The 24,434-nt window shown below is 43.6% G+C and overlaps 1 protein-coding gene across 2 annotated transcripts; it reads left to right on the forward strand.

Annotated features, from left to right (window-relative positions):
• The first annotated feature begins 6,943 nt into the window (after positions 1–6,943).
• Positions 6,944–24,186, forward strand: NOPCHAP1 (NOP protein chaperone 1). Of its 2 annotated transcripts, XM_077472071.1 has the most exons (4): positions 6,944–7,082; positions 14,425–14,517; positions 18,930–19,063; positions 23,307–24,186. In XM_077472071.1, exons 1-4 carry the CDS (start codon positions 7,010–7,012, stop codon positions 23,493–23,495), a joined length of 489 nt encoding a protein of 162 aa, XP_077328197.1. In that variant the 5' UTR covers positions 6,944–7,009; the 3' UTR covers positions 23,496–24,186. The 2 variants fall into 2 exon arrangements, with proteins under 2 accessions (XP_077328197.1, XP_077328198.1); XM_077472072.1 differs by lacking the exon at positions 14,425–14,517 and having other exon boundaries at positions 6,962–7,082.
• The last annotated feature ends 248 nt before the right edge of the window (positions 24,187–24,434 follow it).

Genomic DNA, 24,434 nt, shown 5'->3' on the forward strand with positions numbered 1-24,434 from the left:
AGAGCTCAGATCTTTCCTGGGGTTCTGCTCCTATTATAGAAGATTTGTGGATGGGTTTGCCCGGATTGCCAAGCCACTAAACGAATTGCTCAAGACTGAAGGAGAAGAGGATGGCTTGGGACCCAGGAGGGCCGGTGAGCCGGTTCAAGATCAGTGGAGCCCAAGGTGTGAAGAGGCTTTCCGAACCTTGAAGAGGAGCCTTACCACGGCCCCAGTCCTGGCCTATGCCGACCCCACCAGACCATATGAGCTACATGTCGATGCCAGTCATGAGGGCCTAGGCGGAGTGCTCTATCAAGAGTATGAAGAGCAGCTGCGACCAGTGGCCTATGTGAGCCGGAGCCTGACTCCCTCGGAGAAGAACTACCCCACTCATAAATTGGAGTTCTTGGCCCTCAAATGGGCAGTAGTAGACAAACTGAAGGACTATCTCTATGGGGTGGAGTTTACCGTAAAGACAGATAACAATCCTCTGACCTACCTCTTCACTACTGCAAAGTTAGATGCAACCGGACACAGATGGTTGGCTGCATTATTCAGATTCAACTTCAGTCTAAAGTACAGACCAGGGGCTGGAAATAGGGATGCAGATGCCCTGTCCCGAAGATCTCATGTCATGGTCAATGACTGGGAAGACTGGACCCAGGTAGCACCGGAAGGAGTGCGAGCACTCTGTCAGGGTGCTGAGTTTCAAGCAAGAGGGGGCCCCAGAGCAGAGGAGATAGGAGTCACCGCAGTGGGAGTCCCTCGACCCTACTGTGGGGTAACTCAACTAGCAGAGGAACTCCTGCCAAAGCTGTCCAGAAAGGAGCTGAGCTATGACCAATTGGAAGACCCCATGGGGAGATTGGTCCTTGAAGCTTTGGAGAACGAGAATCCAGAGGGACTTCGACATCACCCTTCCAAGGAGGCTCGCCTGCTGAGGAAAGAGTTGGATAAGCTACAGGTACATCAGGGAGTGGTCTACCGAAGGGGCCCCTCTGATAACTCAGAAGATAAGTGGCAGTTGTTTCTCCCAGAGAAGCACCGAGAGACGGTACTAATTGCCTTACATGACCAGCATGGCCATCTAGGGGCGGAGAGAACTTTTCAGCTTGTCAGAAGCCGGTTCTATTGGCCCTGTATGAGGGCAGAAGTGGAGGAATATTGCCGTTCTTGTGCACGATGCATCCAGAGGAAGACTCTACCCCATCAAGCTGCCCCAATGGGCCACCTACAGAGTCAGGGTCCAATGGATCTGGTGTGCATTGACTTTCTCTGCCTCGAACCCGATTTGAGTGGATTGGGAAATGTTCTGGTGGTAACCGATCATTTCACCCGTTATGCCCAGGCTTTCCCCACCAAAGACCAAAAGGCCTCCACTGTGGCCAAGGTGCTCATGGAAAAGTACTTTGTCCACTATGGATTACCACAGAGAATCCACTCAGACCAAGGTAGGGACTTTGAGAGTCGTCTGATCCGGAACCTACTGGACTCATTGGGAGTAGAGAAGACCAGGACTACACCTTATCATCCACAAGGAGATGCCCAACCTGAGAGGTTTAATTGGACCTTACTAAACATGCTTGGAACTCTAGAGACAGAGAAGACGCAACACTGGAGCCAACACATATCAGCTTTGGTGCACGCTTACAACTGCACCACAAGTGATGTGACGGGTTACTCCCCCTACCGGCTCATGTTTGGGAGAGAAGCAAGATTGCCGGTGGATCTAGCCTTTGGCATTTCCCTAGACCATGCCTCTGCTACCTCCCACAAGGGATATGTGGACCGACTTAGACACAATTTGAAAGTGGCCCATGAACGAGCTCAGGCGGCTTCGGACCAAAGGGGAGCCCGCAACAAGAGGAACTTCGATCTGAAGGTTCGAGTGCAAGACCTGCAGCCTGGGGACCGTGTACTGCTACGCAATCTGGGGATCCCTGGGAAGCACAAGCTTGCTGATAGATGGAGATCGGAGCCCTATGTCATTTGCAGAAAGCTACCTGGATTGCCTGTGTATAAGCTAAAACCAGAGGGGAAAGTGGGGCCCTTGAAGACTTGGCACAGGAATCATTTGCTCCCGCTTACTGAAGCAGTCAGAATACCTCCAGTGAGAAATCCACCTGAATCTGTTTCCATTCTGGATACCCCGGGACCTAGCACTCGGTCTCAGACCTCCCGGGTTAGAGATGGACAAGATTCCCAACGAGGTGAAGGTGGAAGAGGAGAGCTTGAGTGGCTGTGGCCTTCATCAACTCCAGGAAATTCTGCCATAGATCTCCCACCTACTGAGGATACACAGGATGGGACACTGAACCCAGAAGCTACAGAGTTCATTCCATCTAGTGGTGTGCCTGAAGGCTGGGAAGATATCCCTAGCATTTACTCAGAAGAGGAAGGAACCGATGTTCCAGAACCAGTGATGCTGTCAGAATGTGTTCCTGAAGTAGAGCCTGTGGCACCAGAGCCTGAAGTCCCAAGAGAACAGAGAGCTCGCCGAGTTGTGAGACCCCCGAAGAAGCTAACCTACTCTCAAATGGGGGAGAGCTCTGAGGACTCTGTTGTGACTGCTAGAAGAAGTGCTGAACGCTCTAATCCTTCCACTGACCATTTGGTGGAGGGCAACCCCAGCTCACTCTCTGGCACAGTTAGGCAGGCCACTCATGCCAGTGTGACCTGTGGGACAGGGAATCCCACCTCCGAGTTCTGGTGGAAATTCCCTGTACCAACATCATACCCAGCACTTTCAAAATTGGTACAGGATATGTGTTAAAAGTTTATCTTTGGGGACCAAAGAGTTTAAGTGGGGGGAGTGTGTAGCGGGGTCTCTTTAAGGACTATAAAACTACTGTTCCCAGAACCCCGCTGGTTCCCAGGATGTTTTGAGTTATGCCCCAGAGACTTATGGGGGAGGGCATATAAGGAGGGGGAGAGGCCTAGTTTGCTTTTTTTTGGACACCCCCCTCTCTCCTAGCAAGAGGAGGTCTGTGCTGAACTGCTGGAGGCACGAGGCCTAAAGCCTGGGCCTTGTGCTCTTTTCCAAGGAGCCCTCTGCCAGCTTAGCTGCACCTGAGAAACATTTTCTCATCTTTGCTGCAGTACACCAGAAGGATTGAAGACTCGGAGGTCGGTGGATTCCTGTTCCTAGACGAAAAGGCAGAGAAACCGGACTTGGACTTGTCCGGGTGGTGAGAGCTGTTTAAAGACAGATGCTTTATCTTTATTATTCGTTTGGATTACAAAGTTGTTCTTCAAGTGCACCACCGAAAGATTGCTAGCGAATATTGTTTCACTGGACTTCCATCTAGATCAGTCAGGCCTGACTGCATAGGTAGATAGTGTTGGGTGTCAGTTTACCCATGCAGGGAAGTAGCTGAAAAAGGGCAGCGTTAGAGTTGCATAGCAATACTTTATTATGCTGATTACTCTGTTTATCTTTATTACTGGTTACTGCAGGGACCTGATTATGTGTTGCAATCCAAATGTTTGATTCATGTTATTCCTTTTATAAAAACAATAAGTAAAGTCAGTTATATACTTTCAAGGTTTGTCTATGAGCTTGAGTTATCCACCCACGCACACACACATATTTAGAGTATAAGTGATTTAATGTGTATTGCTAGATACTAACTGTGCCAAAGTGGGTAGTGCAGATTGCCGGGGGGTTGGCGGAGCTGTGCTCAGGACCCAAATCAAACTTGCGGCCCTCTTAAGTGAGGGTATCGCTATATATATATATATATATATATATATTTTATTTTTATTTTTTTTATATATATATACTATAATAAAGTTAATAACGTACACTTTAGAATCCAATGTAAAATTACAGTTGTAAGTATGTAAACATTCTCACTATGGCTCCATTCTCACTATGGCTCCATTCTCACTAGCGTGATTTTTATTCAACTTTACACTCTCTGGATCAAAGTTGCATCAAAAGTCACATCAAAGTAGTGCACGCAACTTTTCAAATTTGAGTGGGTGTGCTAAGAGTGATGATTTAGCCTAGGTTCACTTTGATGTGATTTGGCATGCAATTTGGCAGCTATTGCAGGCAATGGCACCATACGTACCGGTGCGACGCTGCACCTATTCCCAAAAGTATTTTCTGTACTACTTTTGGCGACTTTGGGTGCGATTTCAATAGACATCTGTTAAGGAACCCACACAGATGTCTCTGAAATCGCCCCTGAGGCTGGATTCACACCTATGCATTTTTAGTGCTTTTTGCATTTTTCAGATTTGCACTACAGAACATGTTCCATAGGAAACCATGGTAAATGGACTTTAGTACAAATCTGCTAAATGCAAAAAGCACTAAAAATGCATAGGTGTGAATCCAGCCTTAAGTCGGACTGACATGCGGGAAAGACATTTTGTGAGTTCAGCTGAACTCGCATGATTCCAGTTCCACAGCAGTGTGAACCTAGCCTCAGGAGGATTTGCATTGGGAATAGGGTTGCCACCTTTTCTTTAAGCCAGACCTGAACATTTTAGCCATGCAAAGAAATTTTTTTTATAGTATAAACTATACATATATTTTATAATTAAATAACATTTCTAATCATATGAAGTTAATCACAAGAATTCCTCTTTTACATTTGAATCCACAAAGTTCACCTTTTACATCTGAACTCGCAGAGTTCTCTTACACTGTAAGGGGGGACTATAACATAAGGGATGCTCTGGGAACCCTGATTTAAGGGGGAGCGCTGAGAACTCTGATGTACAGAGAGGACTCTGATGTAAGGGGGAACACTCTGGCCTCTGGCGTAAAGAAAAACTCTGATGTAAGGGGTTCTCTGAGAACCCTGATTTACCTTAGTGTACTCAATCAGAGGCAGAAGAGGGGAGACTTCAGTCACAGACAGGGATGGATGGTGAGCTCACTCACCTCTTGGTAGTCAGAACCTCTCATCCAGATATATCTGAGGCTGCTGGCCTTCAAATTTCCGGCCTGCACTTCCCTTTTCTAAGGAGTGTGGGCAGGCACAGAGGGGTAGGGGCAGGAGGAAGAGGAGCAGATCGAGTCCTCTCTCCCATCTGTGGGGGGGGGGAGGGGGGATCGTTAGTGCTAGCTTTGGGCAGGGTGAAAGAGAGTGTAACTGTCTGTCTCGGTTTAGACCCCTGCAGCCAGCAACCCTGTTGGGAAGCCATAGTAGGGTCTGATTAATGTGTCCGGGTTTCAGACAGTCTGAAACCCGGATGCATGTTTCCAAACCCGAAGCTGTCCGGGTGGAATCTTAGACAGGTGCCAACCCTAGTTGGGAAGAGGATTTGTGCTAGGAGAGGGAATTTGGGGGGGGGGGGGGGGTGCTAGAAAAGGGGATAGAGGAATTGTGCTAGGAGTGGACTTTTTATTTTTTTTTGGATGGGGAGGATTTGTGTTAGTAGGGAAGATTGGGGGGTATTCATGCTGGGCGAGGGGTAATTTGAAGTGGAGGGAGGGGGAGGGGATGCGTACTCAGCGGGGAAATTTGAGGGGCAGAGAATTTGTACTAGTAGGGAAGATTGGGAAGATTGGGGGAATATTCATGCTGGGCAGGGGGATTTGGAGTGGGGGAGGGGATGTGTAGTCTGTTGCGAAATTTGAGGGGCAGAGAATTTGTACTAGTAGGGAAGATTGGGGGGGGGGTATTCATGCTGGGCAGGGGGATTTTGAGTGGGGGAGGGGATGTGTACTCAGAGTGGACATTTGAGGAGTAGAGGATTTGTGTTAGTAGGGAAGATTGGGGGGTATTCATGCTGGACAGGGTGCTGGACAGGGGGGATTTGTAGTGGAGGGAGGGGATGTGTACTCAGTGGGGAAATTTTAGGGGCATAGAATTTGTACTAGTAGGGAAGATTGGGGGGTATTCATGCTGGGCAGGGGGAGGTGTGGAGTGGGGGGGGATGGGTACTCAGAGGGGAAATTTGAGTGGTACAGGATTTGTGTTAGGAGAGGTGAATTTTTTTTTGTGTTAAGTCCATTTGTGCTGGGGGGTTTTGGGGGATGGAGGAGGCAAAGAATTGTGCTGAGAAGGAGGATTTCACCAGGGGGTTGATTTGTACTGGGAGGAGGGGGGATTTATGGCTTAGGGTTAAACATTCGGATTAGTGCTCAATTATTATTATTATTATTGGTTGGGGGGGGGGGGGGGTTTGCTGACACATAATGCTCATACATCTTGAGGAGGGGGTTGCACAATTTTTCTATATGTATTATATGCATATCAGCTAGTAATATCTGCTATGTACCTTGTCCAATGCATTTTTATGAATGAACCTTTTTTGATCATGTAATAGATTTATTTTTTGCAAACACACATCTCATTCAAAGTCCCAAAATGTCCCCTTTTCCTCGGGGGGGGGGGGGTTGCACAATTTGGAATGTTCGGCCTGGGCTCTAGATGACCTTGTCCCGCCACATCCTCAGTCCACAGGAAATGGTAAGTGACCGAAAATTCTGGTCTCTTTCTGATAAAACAAGGGTGGACTGGGAGAAGTGTTGTAAGCATTTTTATAAATTGCTACATGCTTTTCAGAAAAAGGCTTTCATAATACTTTGCTGCCTTGAATTTTTCTCCACTTCCTAAATTCATTTCTCCTTTGTGGTTTGTACACAAGAGAACCTGAATGATGAAATGTAATTTTTGACATAAGTTCGTAGGCCAGTAAACCTGCATTATTATAGGTCTGTCTTATAAAGCCTTTGGAATAGGCCACAGTTGAATATTTGGAACATTCTAGAGCTTCCCAGTTGAAGAGACAACACATAATATGTCTATTAGATGTGACAGGTGATCTTCTGGCTCTATCTCCTCTAAGTGTCAGTGTTTAATAGTGATAATAACATTCCTGTTTATAGCTGCTCCGGAAACTGACTGCAGCTATGAAACCAATAATGCAGCTGACACATATTTCTTTCCCTTATCTATCATGGCCGCCAGTAACTGAGCTGTGGGTGACATCATCAGTGTACTGCCAGCTTCCGGTTGGGTGCACACTCTCACGTGTTTCTGTTTAGCAGGCTGATCAGGAGAGGATGGAGGAAGCTGGGGGTGAGACAGCGAAGCAGCTCCATTCTGTCGAGTTACTGGAAGTTGGTTCTTCACAAGGTGATGGCAGCGTGTTTGTAATAAGAAGTACAAGGCACTTGGATAACTTTTGTCTGGTTGATATGGGAGAAGGGGACAGAGCAAGCATGTTGTGATTTGTCTCTTCACCCCCATCTCACTGAATGCTGTTGTATGAAGATGACAGATGTTTGTCCTACTTTATTCTATATAAATAATGCATACAGTTTAGGAGTTTTCTGCACAAGCTGTAAACACTAACTTTTTTTTTGTGTAAAGTGGAGTTTGCATGGTGCTGTGTAGAAGGGACATCCTTCTCATATCTATATACACTTCACAGTCCTGGTCATATATAAAATGCCAAACGGTGCAGCATGTGCGCATAGTCTGGAAAGTTGGGGATTGGCGGGCTTCTGTGTGTGTGTGTGTGTGTGTGTGTTTTACACACCTGTTCAAATGCTTGGTAAAACAAATTGCTAATCAACCAAACACATGGCAGCAGCTCAATGCATTTAGGCACCTAGACGTGGTCAAACTGAGCATCAAAAACGAGGAAGAAAGGGAATTTTAAGTGACTTTGAATGTGGCATGCTTGTTGGTGCCAGACTTGGTTAAAAAACTGATCTGCTGGGATTTTCACGCACAACCATCGCTTCGGTTTTACAGAGAATGGGGAGAAAATGTCCAGTGAGTGTCAGTTTTGTTGAAAAAGATGCCTTGTTGATGTCAGAGGAGAATGGGCAGAGATGATAGGTAACAGCAACTCAAAGAGATATTTACAACCAAGGTATGCAGAATACTATCTCTGAACGCACAGCAAATAGAACCTTGTAGCAGATGGGCTACAGTAGCAGAAGATCACACCAGGTGCCACTCCTGTCAGCTAAGAACAGGAACCTGAGGCTACAATTTGTACAGGGTCACCAAAATTGGACAATAGAATATTGGAAAAACGTTTCCTGGTCTGATGGGTCTCTATTTCAGCTGCGACATTCAGGTGGTAGGGTCAGAATTTGACGCAAACACAAAAGCATGGATCCATCCTGCCTTGTATCAATGGTTCAGGCTGGTGGTATAATGGTGTGGGGGATATTTTCTTGCCACACTTTGGGCCCCTTAGTACCAATTGAGCATCATTTAAATGTCATGGCCTACCTGAGTATTGTTGCTGACCATGTTCATCCCTTTATGACTACAGTGTACCCATCTTCTGATTACTACTTCCAGCAGGATAATGCACCATGTCACAACATTCAAATCATCCCACCACTGGTTTATTGAACATGACAATGAGTTCTAGGGCTGCAACTAACGATTATTTTCATAATCGATTAATCGGCCGATTATTTTTTCGATTAATCGATTATTCAGATTAAAAAAAAATGGAAAAAGGGGAGAAATATATATATATATATATATATATATATATATATATATATATATATATATACACACGTATAGATGACACATTCCTCCCCTCTCACATGGTGTCACTGCCCCACCTCCTCTCAGTGCTCCCCTCCCCCCCATCCGGTGTCTCAGGTTTTCTCACCCCTTCATGGTGACGGCGGCTCCTCCTCGGTGTGCCGGGGTGGTGTGGGGCGGAGTCTCAACCCAGACCCGCCACACTTGACTCGGCCGACTCCTCCGAATGGAGCGAAGGGCACCCGAAGCCGGGAGATGGATGCACGCATGTGCAGAGCACAACTTCCAATCACGGCAGCGCTGGAAAGTGGCCCGGCGAGGGCTTGCCGCGCCTGCACTCTGCGGCGGGTCTATAGGAAGGCTGCTGGGTAGAGGGGGAGGAGGAGCCAAAAGCAGCGCAGGCGCGTTGCTGGCGGGACGTCAGCTGGGTGGAGAATGCAAGCAGGCGTAGCTTCGTGCTCATGGACATGGTGCATGCGTAGGACACGGGAGGATACACAGGATTCTAACGGACCGGCAGGGGGGAAGGTGCGGACTAGGGGTGCAACGGATCAAAAAACTCACGGATCGGCTCGTTCCTCGGATCAGAGTCACGGATCGGATCAATTTTCGGATCAGCTAAAAAAAAAAAACGAACACTATCCCCGCCCCCCACAGCCACATTTTATTTAAATAAAAGGTATAATCTACACCCCCCCCCCCCCCCCCCCCAATAAAATGCAGCTTATTACAAGCATAAAAACATAGTCCAGCATATCACTGATGATTTGCGCCAAGCTCATCACCGATCAAAGTTCCTCCAAACAGACCGCCGTGATGAGTCCCGGGATGCCTATTGGCGCAAATCGTCAGTGATATGCTATGTTTTTATGCTTGTAATAAGCTGCATTTTATTGGGGGGAGAGATAGTGTTGTACCTTTTATTTAAATCAACAATGTGGCTGTGCCGAGCAAGTGGAAAGGCTTAGATAGGATTAGATAATAACTAACTACTATCTAATAGATAGTTAGTTATTAGGTAATAAATGTAGTGGTACCTGCATAAAAGAAGTTTTGAATGAGGGCAGGCAAGGCATCCAGCGTGACTCCTCCAGAATTCCTTCACTTGGGCTGACACAGGCTGAACAACGCGCTGGGGGGTGACGTCAGCACGCAGCTCGCTGCCGCCGGGTGTACCAAGATGGCCGACAGCTCCGGAGCTAGGCCGAAGCCGCGGCCTTTCTTAAGGCCGTGGCCCGCTCCGAGGATCACATGGTGCGGACCAACTAATCGATAACGAAAATCGTTGTCAACGATTTTCATTATCGATTATTATCGATAATATCGATTAATCGTTTCATCCCTAATGAGTTCACTGTACTCCAATTGGCTCCGCAGTCACCAGATCTCAATCCAATAGAGCACCTTTGGGATGTGGTGAAATGCGAGATTCACATCATGTATGTGCAGCTGACAAATCTGCAGCAACCACGTGATATTATGTCAATATGGACCAACATCTCTGAGGAACATTTCTAACATCTTGTTGAATCTATGCCATGAAGAATTAAGGCAGTTCTGAAGGCAAAAGGAGGTTCAACCCGATACTAGCAAAGTGTGCTTAATAAAGTTGCCTGTGTAATCTGTATGTATATGTGCGAAAAAAAAAAAAAAAATATATATATATATATATACTGCGCGATAAATCGTTAAAAAAAAATCTCGATTCACCGCCTCCCCCCCCCAATCTCTCCTGCTGAGAGTAGGCCTTTCTTTCTTCCTTCCTTCTCTGAGCTTTTAACCACTTAAAGTCTAAATCTTTTTCTGACACTTCTTAAGTTAAAAATCAATATTTTTTTGCTAGAAAATTACTTGGAACCCCCAAACATAAAATATATATACACCCTAGGGAATGAAATGGCAATTGTTGCAATATTTTATGTCACGCTGTATTTGCCCAGCGGTGTTTCAAATGCAATTTTTTTGGTAAAAAAAAATACACTTCAACAAATAAAATAAAAATAAATAAATAAAAAAACCGTAAAGTTAGGACAATTTTTTTTGTTTTTTTGTTTGTTTTAACCACTTAAAGTGGTTGTAAACCCTTACAAACCACTTTGACCTACAGGTAAGCCTAGATTAAGGCTTACCTGTAGGTCCAAGCAATATCTCCTAAACCTATATGGTTTAGGAGATATTTGCCCGAAACGGGCACCGCTGTCTACGGCGCATGCGCCGTAGACAGCGGCGCGCAGGCGCACTGAGCGCGGCATTTCCAAGAATGGAGCTGCCGCGCGTGTCGACTCCCGTGCGCATGCGCGGGAGTGACGTCATCACCGAATGACAGCGGCGGAGCTGCGAGACGCCACCAGTAAGATGGATGCGGCGGACTACAGGGGACAGCGGCGACTTCGCTGGCTCCTGTGTCAGGTAAGTGACACATAATGGGCTACTATGCGATGCATAGTAGTCCATTATGCTTTGCCTTTGCAGGGAATGAAAGAGGAAGTAAACCCATCAGGGTTTACTTCCTCTTTAAGGACCGCCGTATTGCCATTGTACGTCATCACGTGACACAGGCAGGCACAAGCACGTATATGTATGTGCCTGCCTTCCAGTGGGTGGGGGGTCCGATCGGACCCCCTCCCGCTGGATACGGCGGTCCGGTTCGCTCCAGGAGCGATCCGTGATGAGGGGATGGCCGTTGATTTCTGGCCACCCCCTCTGGATCGCTCCTGGCCAATGACAAGCTTCCTCCCACTGTGTATTGTTTACACAGGAAGGAGGAAGTGATGTCATTCTCCTCAGGGCAGTCTTTTTGACCAGACTACGAGGAGAAGACTAAAAGTAAGTGCACCAAAACACTACACTGACACATAGGTACACAAACCCCCCCAGTCACAGTGTCACTGACTGCATTGATCATTTCTTTACTGATCACAGTGTCAGTTGTAACAGTTAAAACTGTCAGAGCAGTTAGTGTTAGGTCCAGGGTAGCCCCCTATCACCCCCCAATAAAGATTTAACCCCCTGATTGCCCCTAGAGTTAACCCTTTCATCCCCTTTTGCCAGTGTCACTAAGCGATCATTTTTCTGATTGCTGCATTAGTGTCGCTAGGTAGCTAGTTATTTTTTTTAGGTTCGCCGCCTGGTTTTTATAGCGCTAGGTACCCCGATATACTACCCAATAATGGTTTTAACCCCCTGATTGCCCCTAGTTAACCCTTTCACCTCCTTTTGCCAGTGTCACTAAGCGATCGTTTTTCTGATCGCTGCATTAGTGTCACTAGTGTCGTTAGGTAGCTAGTTATTTTTTTAGGTTCACCACCAGGTTTTTATAGCGTTAGGTATCCCCATATACTACCCAATAATGGTTTTAACCCCCTGATTGCCCCTAGTTAACCCTTTCACCAGCGATCACAGTATAAGTGTCACTGGTGATGCTGGTTAGCCAGTTAGTTATTTAGGTTCCCCGTCAGGTTTTTATATAGCGCCAGGGACCCCCATATACTACCTAATAAAAATTTGAACCCCCTGATTGCCCATAGTTAACCCTTTCACCACTGATCACCGTATAAGTGTTACGGGTGACTCTGGTTAGTTTGCTTTTTATAGCATCAGGGCACCCACCATTTATTACCCAATAAAGGTTTAACCCCCTGATCACCCGGCGGGTGATATCAATTAGGTTTTAGGGTCAGGGTCTGCGTCGCCCCAGGCAGCGCTAGGTTAGTGCCAGTACCGCTAACACCCACACGCAAAGCATAAACCTCCTGTAGTGGTATAGAATCTGAACAGATCAATATCTGATCTGATCAGATCTATACTAGCATCCCCAGCAGTTCAGGGTTCCAAAAAAACGCATTGTTAGCGGGATCAGCCCAGATACCTGCTAGCATCTGCGTTTTGCCCCTCTGCCCAGCCCACCCAAGTGCAGTATCGATCGATCACTGTCACTTACAAAACACTAAACACATAACTGCAGCGATCGCAGAGTCAGGCCTGATCCCTGCGATCGCTAACAGTTTTTTTGGTAGCATTTTATATTTAAATCCGGAAGGCAGTGCTTGGTTTTCGGGGTCCTGTACGTGGCTAGGCTCCCAAAAAGTCCCCCACATGTGGTATCCCCATACTCGGGAGAAGCAGCAGAATTTATTTTGGGGTGTAATTTGACTTATGCCCATAGCATGTGTGAGCAATATATCATTTAGTGACAACTTTGTGCAAAAAAAAAAGTTTGTAATATTCCCGCAACTTGTGGCAAAATATAAAATATTCCATGGACTCAACATGCCTCTCAGTAAATAGCTTGGGGTGTCTACTTTCCAAAATGGGGTCATTTTGGGGGGTTTTGTGCTATTTGGCATTTTATGGCCTTCGAAACTGTGATAGGTAGTGAGGAGTGAAATCAAAAATTTGCACCCTTAGAAATCCTGAAGGTGGTGATTGGTTTTCGGGGTGCCGTGCACGACTAGACTCCCAAAAAGTCCCACACATGTGGTATCCCCATACTCGGGAGAAGTAGCGGAATATATTTTGGGGTGCAATTCCACATATAACCATGGCATGTGTGAGCAATATATCATTTAGTGACAACTTTTTGTAAAAATTATTTATTTTTTTTCATTATTCAATCCCTTAGGACAAAAAAAAAAATATTCAATGGGCTCAACATACCCATCAGCAATTTCCTTGGGGTGTCTACTTTCCAAAATGGGGTCATTTGGGGGGGGGGGGGGGGGTTTGTACTGCCCTGCCATTTTAGCACCTCAAGAAATTGGATAGGCAGTCATAAATTAAAAGCTGTGTAAATTCCAGAAAATGTACTCTAGTTTGTAGACGCTATAACTTTTGCGCAAACCAAAAAATATACGCTTATTGACATTTTTTTTTACTAAAGACATGTGGCTGAATAAATTTTGCCCTCAATGTATGATTAAAATTTAGTTTATTCGATTTTTCTTATAACAAAAAGAAGAAAATATCTTTTTTCTTTTCAAAATTTTCGCTCTTTTTCCATTTATATCGCAAAAAATAAAAATCGCAGAGGCAATCAAATACCATCAAAAGAAAGCTCTATTTGTGGGAAGAAAAGGACGCAAATTTCGTTTGGGTGCAATATTGCATGACCGTGCAATTACCAGTTAAAGCAGCGCAGTGCGAAATTGGAAAAAGACCTCTGGTCCTTAAGGTGTTTATTGGTCCGGGGCTGTAGTGGTTAATGTAAAAGATGTTACGCCGCGAGAATCATCTATCTTCTAAGCAAAAAAATTGTGATTCTCATTTTAGCCAGAATTGTGCAGCTCTAAAATATATATATCTACATCTCTATATATCTCTCTCCCCTTCTCCCCATATTTTCTGCCGTCACTTTGCTGCTCGCAGTCTCCTGAGATACTACTGTCACTCGTCCAAGGACGCTGTGGGGCCATCTACCACACATTGCATATGCGCAGCAGCACCTCACCAGGGGGTCAGCTGCTAGAACCCAGAAGAGACAGCTGGATCCCGATGATGCAACTAATGTATATAGCCACACTAAATAAGGTGTGCAGCATCTTAACAGTATTTTAACAGTGGAAACAGACAATGCTGGATTCGCTGGGTGTGTGTGTGGGTATGTTTTTGTTTAGGACAGTCCAGCAGATGAGGGGATTAAAAATTCATTTAATTTGACGCTAAGCTCTTCTGTTCTTTTAACCTTATTACATCCCAGTCCCAAACAACTACTGTCCTGTTGCCTCCATGATCTGTACCTCTCCCCATACTTCGTGGTTGAAAGATGACAGTGAGGGAAGGGATCGACTGGCTCCGGCATCTGTCTGGGAGGAGGAAGTAGGCGTGTGTTTGAAAAGATGCACACAGAACTGCAGGATTGCTCACTAAAGGTGGCACCTGAAAATGTGGGTTGGGAATGGGGTTAATGGTTCATATAACATGACAGCATAACATAACCTGCTTTGCTATTTCTTCTGTACAGGTAAAGGTTTGTACAACAAGTTACTTATAAATTCAAAGCAGAACAACAAAAATGGATCGTCTTCTCCAATTGTTAGAATGCCACGGAGCAGCAGTAAGTACATTTTTTTTTTTTTTTTTTTTTTTAATTTTCTTTCTATATTTACATTTTCTAGAATTTTTTTTTTTTTTCATCCAATCACTGGTTAAACAGCTGCATTTCTTTGTTTACAGTACATTAAAGGATAGGTCCACCTTTTAGAAAAAAAAAAAGAAAAAATAATAATAAATGCAAATTTTTTGCAAGTAAAAACGTGCATTTAATATATATATATAAATATATATATATATATATATATATATATATATATATATATATATATATATATATATATATATATATATATATATATATATATATATATATAAATATAAATTTTTTTTTTTTTTTTTTTTTTTTTTTTTTTTTGTAGGAGCCTAGGGGACATTGGATCAGCAGATCGTGGGTGCAATGTAGGGCTCCTGCAGACTGTCAAAGTAAGTCCAATACGCATTCGCCAGCACACCATGGATCTTCAATTGTGGCCTAAAATTTTGATTGCAGAGCGATCGCATTGCTAAAGAACAAGTGCAATGTTTCGGAGCCGCACAGGACTCCTTTACACATGTTTGATGAAGGGGTCCTGCAGGGCTCCAAAACTTTGCAATTATTCTTTTGTGATGTGATCTCTCTGCAGTAAAAATGTTTTGGCCTGTGCTGTGCTGGCTAATGTGTATTGATCTGTGATATATCCAGTGTCAGGTGAAGATCCCCAGCTTGTTGTCACAGGGAGCGGGGATTGGGAAGCAGCTGTAAGAGCAGGAACATATTCCATATTCTACCGTAAGGGCCAGTTGCGAGAACCCTGTGAATCAACTGCGGATTCCCGCATCGCACCCGGAACGCACGACAGTTCACACTGCCATATGCAAACTGCTGGGGAGTGTCATATGTTGACACCCCCCCATTTCAGCTCACATATCGCACTGCAAACTGACAGTTCGGACTGTCCGAACAGAAAAAAGGCTCATGTGTGTGTTTGCACCGAATGCATTGCGATATCAGCCATACTATCTATATGGCTGACCTTGCATGTAATGTCTGCCATCGCAATAGTATGAACCAGGACTAAAACTTGTTTTCACTTGGTGATCTGTCCAGGTAACACTTCTCCTGCATTAGGCCACATGCATACTGGTGCTATTCTAAATTCTTTTCACCTGGCAGGAGAAAAGCAGCTGCAAAAATGTTCCTAAGCTGTGTGTGTGGGTTGTGGGTTTTTATTTTTTTTATTTTTGTTGTTTTGTTTGTTTTTTAACCACTTCAATACTGGGCACTTTCCTTTCCAGGCCAATTTTCAACTTTCAGCGCTCTTGCACTTTCAATAAGAATTGTGGGGTTCACACAAAAAGAGCTTTCTTTTGGTGGTATTTATTCACAAATTTTTTTTTTTTGCGATATAAGGGAAAAAAAGAGCGGAAATGAAAAAAATATTTTCTACTTTCTGTTTTAAAACCAAATAAATTCGAATTTTGCCATAAATTTAAACTAAAATGTATTCCGTTAGATGTCTTTGGTAAAAAAAAAAAATCCAGTTTTAGTGTGTAATTGGTTTGTGTGATCAGACATATGTCTGCAGATGATCATTGGGCACGCATGATTTTACTGTTGCATATGTGGGGGACAGGTGTTTTTCTGTGTGGGGACAGTGTTTTGGGGACATTGTGATTTTACATTGTTTGGGTACACTGGGCTGGTGATCAGTGTGTGTGTAAAAAAAAAAAAAATAAATAAAAACGGCTCATACTCACTGATCACCGGCTGGATTCAGCGATTCGCTCTCCTCACTGACAACTTCTGTGAGAGGAGAGCCGATCGCCTAACAACTGGCTCTCTAGTTACATAACATGGCGACTGTGATTGGACACAGCCATCATCTGATCAGGAGAGCCAATCGCAGACCCCCCCCCCCCCCCCCCCGATCGATCGGAAATGCGAGTCATGTCCAGTTGTCACAAGTGCATCAAGATTGCACCAGCACGCAATGCCCCTCCTTATGAGGGACGTTCCTGAATGACCACTCAGGAAGAAGCGCCCACTTGGCCGTATATTTGCAGTGGCCGGGTGGGAGGTGGTTAATCATGTTTAGGAGCGTTAAGTGCTTGGTCGTTTATTTTATTTTTATACCAGAATATTAATTCTGATTGAAATGAAAAATGCTCAAGCTCTTAAAGTGCCTAGAGTTATTTTACGCCTATAGTGTAACACGGAGGGAAGTTTACAGGTTGGGGGGGGGGGGGCTCAAACAGCTGTAGAAGCAGCTTTCCTTTTCTTTTCTTCTTTCTTTTTTTTTTTTTTTTTTTTTTTTTTTTTTTCACAGCTGCAGTGTGCATGAGGCCTACCGTACCCCCACTCTTGATGAATGAGCACAGGGGACACATTTGTACAGCAGCAATGTCAGTGTTAGATGCACTAGCTGATTTAAATTTTATGACGCCGTTTCCTCCCTCCCCTCTCTGTATCGATCGGTACAGTGAATGGGGAGAGATCAGTGTCAGCAGCGCTCTGGGCTGGTTCTGCAGTGCCCACAGTGCTGCTCACCGACAATTAACCCTGCCAATGCTCTGCCATGCCCTGCCAATGCTCTGCCATGCCCTGCCATACCCGGCCATGTTCTGCTATACTCGGCCTCTGTATGTTGCCAGGCTGTGGAAGTCTCACACATGTAGTATCGTCATACTCAGGAGGAGTAGGAGAATCTATTTTGGGGTGTCATTTTTGATACATACATGCCATATGTTAGAATTATTGTATAAATTGACAACTTTGTGTTTAAAAAAATGCATTTTAACCACTTCCCGCCCGCCGGCCATCATATGACGTCCTTGACTTTGTGCGGGGATATCTGAATGATGCCTGTAGCTACAGGCATCATTCAGATATCAGCTTTTTCAGCCGGCGATTCCCTACACCATAGGAATGATCATTGTGGCTGTTCTGCTGCTTAATCGTTCTTGCAGGAGGCGAGAGGGGACGTCCCGTCCCGCCGCCGCACTCTGGTGCTTCTACTGACTCGCCAATATGATAAAAGCCAGAATTTTTTTATTTTTTGTTTTGTTTCAGGCTTCCCAGCCTAGAGGTAAGATGTGGGGTCTTATTGACCCCATATCTCACTGTAAAGAGGACCTGTCAAGCCATATTCCTATTACAAGGGATGTTTACATTCCTTGTAATAGGAATAAAAGTGATCAAAAATTTTTATTTTTGGGGGAAAAAAGTGTCTAAAATTAAAGTAAAATGAAATTTTTTTTTAAAGTGCCCCTGTCCCTATGTGCTCGCATGCAGAAGCGAACGCATACGTAAGTCCCGCCCACATATGAAAACTGTCTTCAAAGCGCACACGTGAGGTATCGCTGCGAACGTTGGAGCGAGAGCAATAATTCTGGCCCTAGACCTCCTCTGTAACTCAAAACATGCAACCAGTAAAAAAAATAAAAGCGTCGCCTATGGGGATTTTTGAGTAGTGACGTTTGGCGCCATTCCAGGAGCGTGTGCAATTTTGAAGGGTGACATGTTGGGTATCTGTTTACTCAGCGTAACTTCATCTTTCACATTATGCAAAAACATTGGGCTAACTTTACTGTTTTGTTTTTTTGAAAGCACAAAACAGTTTTTTTATTTTTTTCCAAAAAAAGTGTTCAAAAAATTGCTGTGCAAATACCATGCGAGATAAAAAAGTTGCAATGACCACCATGGTATTCTCTAGGGTCTTTGCTATAAAAAAAACATATAATGTTTTGGGGTTATAGGTAATTTTCTAGCAAATAAATGATGATTTTTACATGTAGGAGAGAAATGTCAGAATTGGCCTGGGTGCTCCAGAACGCCTGATGGTGCTCCCTGCATGTTGGGCCTCTGTATGTGGCCACACTGTGTAAAAGTCTCACACGTGGTATTGCTGTACTCGGGAGTAATAGCAGAATGTGTTTTGGGGTGTAATTTGGGGTATTCATATGCTGTGTGTAAGAAATAAACTGATATGACAATTTTGTGAAAAAAGGAAAAAAATCTTGATTTTTGCAAAGAATTGTGGGGAAAAAATGACAACTTCAAAAAACTCATCATGCCTCTTACTAAATACCTTGGAATGTCTTCTTTCCAAAAAGGGGTAATTTGGGGGATATTTGTACTTTTCTGGCATGTTAGGGTCTCAAGAATTGAAATAGGCCGTCAGTCTTTCGGGTGTGATCAATTTTCAGATATTGGCACCATAGCTTGTAGACCCCCCCATCCCCCCCAATGATAATGTGCTGCACAAAAAAAAACACCTGAGCAGATAAATCCTTATTAGTTTATTATACTTACTGGGAAAACTACTGAAAAATAAGTAATGTGGCAAATTGGTTCTAATGATCGCACAATAGATGTGGTTTTATATGAATGATAGGGGGGGAGCAAACATTTTATCTTGTGCTTTGTTGTCACAGTACTTGACCGCGTGCAGAGTTTCCTGCCTCAGATGGCATCAGCCAATGAAAAACTCAGCAAAGAAATTGAAACTTGTCCAGCTGGGGCCTATGACATAGAAAATGTTGAAGATCAGGAGAAGATCATTGAAATGGCAAGGATGATACCTTTTTCTAATCCAGTTACATGCATGTAAACTTACTTCATTTTGATGGGTAATTGGGAAAGCTAGAAAATACAGTTATCAGGATTGTAAATGCTCCTTTCCTCTTTCATTATTCTCTCCCCCCCCCCCCCCCCCCTCTTTTCACTGTCTTTATGTCATAAGTAGGTTTATCTCATTTATCTCATAACACAGGATTTTCATGTGTTCAATGCCTAAACCTCTGCACATATGGACAGCAATAGATGAACTAGCATACCATGAAACACCACTGCTTGATGAAAGTATGCAAAGAGAATATCTGAGGTTTCTGTCCTTTTTAACCCTTCCTCCTAAAATCTTTGATCATAGTAATAACAGTATTTCACAAAAGTGAGTACACCCCTCACATTTTTATAAATATTTTAATATGTCTTTTCATGTGACAACACTGAAGAAATGACACTTTGCTACAATGTAAAGTAGTGAGTGTACAGCTTGTATAACAGTGTAAATTTGCTGTCCCCTCAAAATAACGCAACACAGCCATTAATGTCTAAACCACTGGCAACAAATGTGAGTACGCTCCTAAGTGAAAATGTCCAAATTGGGCCCAATTAGCCATTTTCCCTCCCCGTATCATGACTTGTTAGTGTTACAAGGTCTCAAGTGTGAATGGAGAGCAGGTGTTGCATTTGGTGTTATCGCTCTGACTTGTCACTGGAAGTTCAACATGGCACCTCATGGCAAAGAACTCTGAGGATCTGAAAATTTTTTTATTTTTGCTCTATATAAAGTGGGCCTAGGCCAGTGATGGTGAACCTTGGCACCCCAGATGATTTGGAACTACATTTCCCATGATGCTCATTAACACTGCAAAGTGCGTGAGCATCATGGGAAATGTATTTCCAAAACATCTAGGTTGCCAAGGTTTGCCATCACTGGCCTAGGCTATAAGAAGTTTGCCAAGACCCTGAAACTGAGCTGCAGCATGGTTGCCAAGACCATACTGCTGTTAAACAGGGTGGGTTCCACTCAGAACAGGCCTCGCTATGGTCTACCAAAGAAGTTGAGTGCGCACGTGCTCAGCATCATCCAGAGGTTGTCTTTGTGAAATAGATGTACAAGTGCTGCTGAGGTTTGTGGGGTGGGGGCGAGGTCAGCCTGTCAATGCTCAGACCATACGCTGCACACTGTTTCATATTGGTCTGCATGGCTGTTTTCCCAGAAGGAAGCCCATTCTAAAGATGATGCACAAGAAAGCAAACAGTTTGAAGACAAGCAGACTAAGGACATGCATTACTGGAACCATGTCCTCTGGTCTGATGAGACCAAGAGAAACTTATTTGGTTCAGATGGTGTCAAGCGTGTGTGGTGGCAACCAGGTGAGGAGCACAAAGACAAGTGTGTCTTGCCTATAGTCAAGCATGGTAGTGGGAATGTCATGATCTGGGGCTGCATGAGTGCTGCCGGCACTGGGGAGCTACAGTTCATTAAAGGAACCATGAATGCCAACATGTACTGTGACATACTGGGCTGCATAGCAGTATTCCAACATTACGACCACTGCCTTGCTAAAGAAGCTGAGGGTAAAGGTGATGGACTGCCAAGCATGTCTCCAGACCTAAATCCTCTTGAGCATCTGTGGGGGATCCTCAAAACCGAAGGTGGAGGAGCGCAAGGTCTCTAACATCCACCAGATACATGATCTTATCGAGTGGAAGAGGACTCCAGTGGTGACCTGTGAAGCTCTGGTGAACTCCATTGCCCAAGTGGATTAAGGCAGTGCTGGAAAATAATGGTGGCAACACAAAATATTTACACTTTGGTCCCAATTTGGACATTTTCACTTATGGGTGTACTCGCACTTGTTGCCAGCGGTTTAGACATTAATGGCTGTGTTGTTTTGAGGGCACAGCAAATTTACACTGTTGTACAAGCTTTACACTCACTACTTTTCTAACAGTGTCATTTATTCAATGTTGTCACATGAAAAAGCTATAATAAAATATTTACAAAAATGTGAGGAGTGTACTCACTTTTGTGAGATACTGTATAAGATGGTGCAAAAGGTCTTCTGAAACGTATAGCTTGCACAGAGATTAGGACATGGTTTATGTTCGGTACATATACCAATATAATGTTAATGAAAAATAAAATCCTTGTCATCTGGCTGTAGAAAGACACAACATAAAGGAATTCCATTAAAATATACAGTTTTAATATTTTAACTTTAAAGAGGAATTGTACTGTGGAAACTGTACCTTGAATATCCCAACAAAGGATGAGGAACTAGTCAGTCATTAGTATTGCCTGTAGGCTCCATATAGTCATTCTTTTGTCCTGATTTGCCATTGCTTGTTCCCCACTATATCTCTGTCTGGAGTCTAACAGCTTGATAGAGGAGAAGGGTTTTGCTTCTTATTAGAACTGGTGATCTGAAGACTTATGGGGAAATATTCACTGAGAGGTACAGATTCACAGAAAGAATGAAGCAGGGAGTATCCTTGCAATGCAGGTCCTCGGGTACAGCTTCCTTTCCAGTAAGGAGAACCGTGAACAACACCAGTAGTGACATCACCAAATCTCTTAAAGTGTTTAAGTCTAAATTAAAAATCACTGCAAGCCCCTCCCCTCTATTATAGGCAGGCATACCACACTATGGAAGTCATTTCTAAAAACGAAGCTTGTAAATACCTGTTTGGAGCAATCTTCAGGCCTGTCACGTGACTCGGGACATTTAAGAGCTCCAATATATGGCTTCTGCAGGAGGAGCTGAAATCTCCCTCTGTCAGCTGGGGGAGGTCATGTGGCAGCTCAGCCCTTCCCACAGAAGCAATGTATCGGAGCTGTAAAGCAGCCATGGGTCAGGTGACTGGCCTGAAAATAGCTCTAAATAGGTATTTACAAGCCTAGTTTTTAGAAAAAAGTGTGGTATGCCTGCCTAGAATAGAGGTGCTAGTAGTGACCATTGTAAGTTTTTTTTTTTTTTTTTTTTTTTTTTATAGCGGTGGGCAGAGACAGACACGGAGATGACAGGCAGGGAAAAGGGGGTGAGAGGAGAGCAGAGAGGACAGCTGTGGAAGACGAAGGGATGTATGCTGACCATGTCGCTCAGTAGCCCTGATTTTTGTGGTCACTTTAAACACTTTAAGACTCATAGTTAAAGTTATTGTAAAGGGGAGTTTTTTTTTTTTTTTAATAAACAGATTGTTACCTGGTTTAGGGTTTTGCACAGAGCAGCCCCAATCCTCCTCTTCTGGGATGCCCTGGCAGCACTCTTGGCCTCTCCTCTTCATCAGGTGCCCCCACTGAGATATGTACTATTTTTATTTTTTTAACATGGGGTCACCCATACGGAGGGCAGCTGCAGCACAGGTTTTTCACCTTAATGCATTAAGGTAAAAAAAAAAAACTTGAGACTTTACAACTCCTTTAAAGACAGCAATGCATTTGATTATCTAACACTGCAGATATACAGTTATTAGGCCGGAACAGATCTCATGTACCAGGAGATTGTTTGTTTATTTTTAGGAGTTACTGGTTAGACACAATTGACAACTCCAGATGTTCCTTATAACACAGTAAGCTCAGATCCACAATGTTTTATTTTTTTTAGCATAAATAAAGTGTAAAAGAAAATCTCCCATATATGGTTTAAAATAAAGCTCTAGTGCTTAGTACAAAGTACTATAATTTATCCCCTGTAACCTTACAATGTACTGCAACAGCAGAGTGTTGCGCCTGTAATCAGCGATAAAAGGGATTAAACATTAAAGTGTTTCTAAAGCCACATTGTTATTATTTTAAATAAAAAAAAAAAAAAAAATGTTCTACTCGTTTGGTATTGCACAGAGCGACCCTGAACCTCCTCTGTTTTTCAGGCAGACCCGATCGGCTCACCTATTGTTCTCTATGGAGCGGCTGATACCCACAGGCATCCAATCAAGCTTGCTTAAAACAGACGAATGGGGATCTGTTCCCCATCCATCCAGCAGATTGGATTGACTGACAGTCATATGGAAACCGACCGCCTCATAGAGAACAGTGGGCTGTGTCCATGTCCGCTCTACACGGCGGAGCGGAGACTAACCTGTCATCCACCACTTAGTGGGGATCAGTGGAAAGACGGATCTGCTTGATGGATTACGCTATATCTGAAAGAGTCTGAAGAAAGTCCTGTCAAAAGAACAGGATATGAGGAAAATCTTTTGCAATATTGAATATGTCACTAACATTGAACCTCTGTATGCAGGATGTGGCCTTGGTTGAACTGAACAGTTCTGACTCCAGTGAAGAAGAGGAAGATAGTAGTTCCGATGAAAGCTCTGACAGTGACCCAGAAGATGAAGAAATAACAGAAAACAATATCAGACTGGGCCAAAAAAGAAAGAAAGCCAAAATAGAAGTCTTGGATTCAAGTTCCCAACTGAAACCAAGTTAATAGGACTGTTTAGTATGTATAATACCAAGGACAGTGCAATGTTTGACAGGAAAGAGTTACAAGGGAGCCCCAGTGTGGGGGGAACAAATGTTAGGAAAGTCCTATCCAATCAAGACTAGAGTGTCTCAGATGTTTGGTTTTTACACAATATGCATAAATTACACTGCGGAATGTTATGAATATATTTTTTCCAATGTGTGTCTATATAATTTCAAAGTTGGAATATCTGTATGCTTTTCATAAAAGTATATATACATGTATCCACCCACCACTGACATGTTATTGTCAGGTTGCTTCTGGAGCATTAAACCTCCTCCTGGCTTCTAATCCCTATGGAATTCTGATGATGAAATTTCTGCCTTGAGTTCCTTGGGGGTGCTACAGGGTGTCCCTACTAATGCCGGTGTGTGTTTATTTTTTTTTATATATATATATCATGGAGAATGCACTATGAGTGGTCATACCCCAAGATGACTTAAAGTGGTCGCATGTCCAAAGTGGGCAGGAACTGACAATTCTCACCACAGGCATTCCAAAAGATAGAAGAAACATTAGTGTTTTTTTAGTGGGTGGAATCATCCTATTTGAAATACTTACTCTTCAAGGGAATTTTCATGGAATTATACATTTAACTTTTATGTAGATATTGTACATGTATTATTAAAAAAAATATATTGTGGCACATGCAGAACTTGTTTCAGAATGTGCTTGCAGCAGTGGTGTTTTTTTTTTTTTTTTTTTTTTGCCACTTTGGCTGGCCACATAATTGCTTGTGATTAAAAATGTGTGTATGGTAACTTGGGATCATTTATCCAAAATGTCCTATAACTTTCAAATATAGGAAAAATAATTATTTTTTTTTTTATTCCCCTGCTTCTTATGCCACCATATTTTAGCACACCTTAAGGTGAACCTGCCAAAGCTCCCTAACAATACAAA

The sequence above is a fragment of the Lithobates pipiens genome, unplaced genomic scaffold (assembly GCF_037356315.1).
Source record: "Lithobates pipiens isolate NorthernLeopardFrog02 unplaced genomic scaffold, aLitPip1_a1.2 Scaffold_8, whole genome shotgun sequence".
Taxonomy (NCBI): domain Eukaryota; kingdom Metazoa; phylum Chordata; class Amphibia; order Anura; family Ranidae; genus Lithobates; species Lithobates pipiens.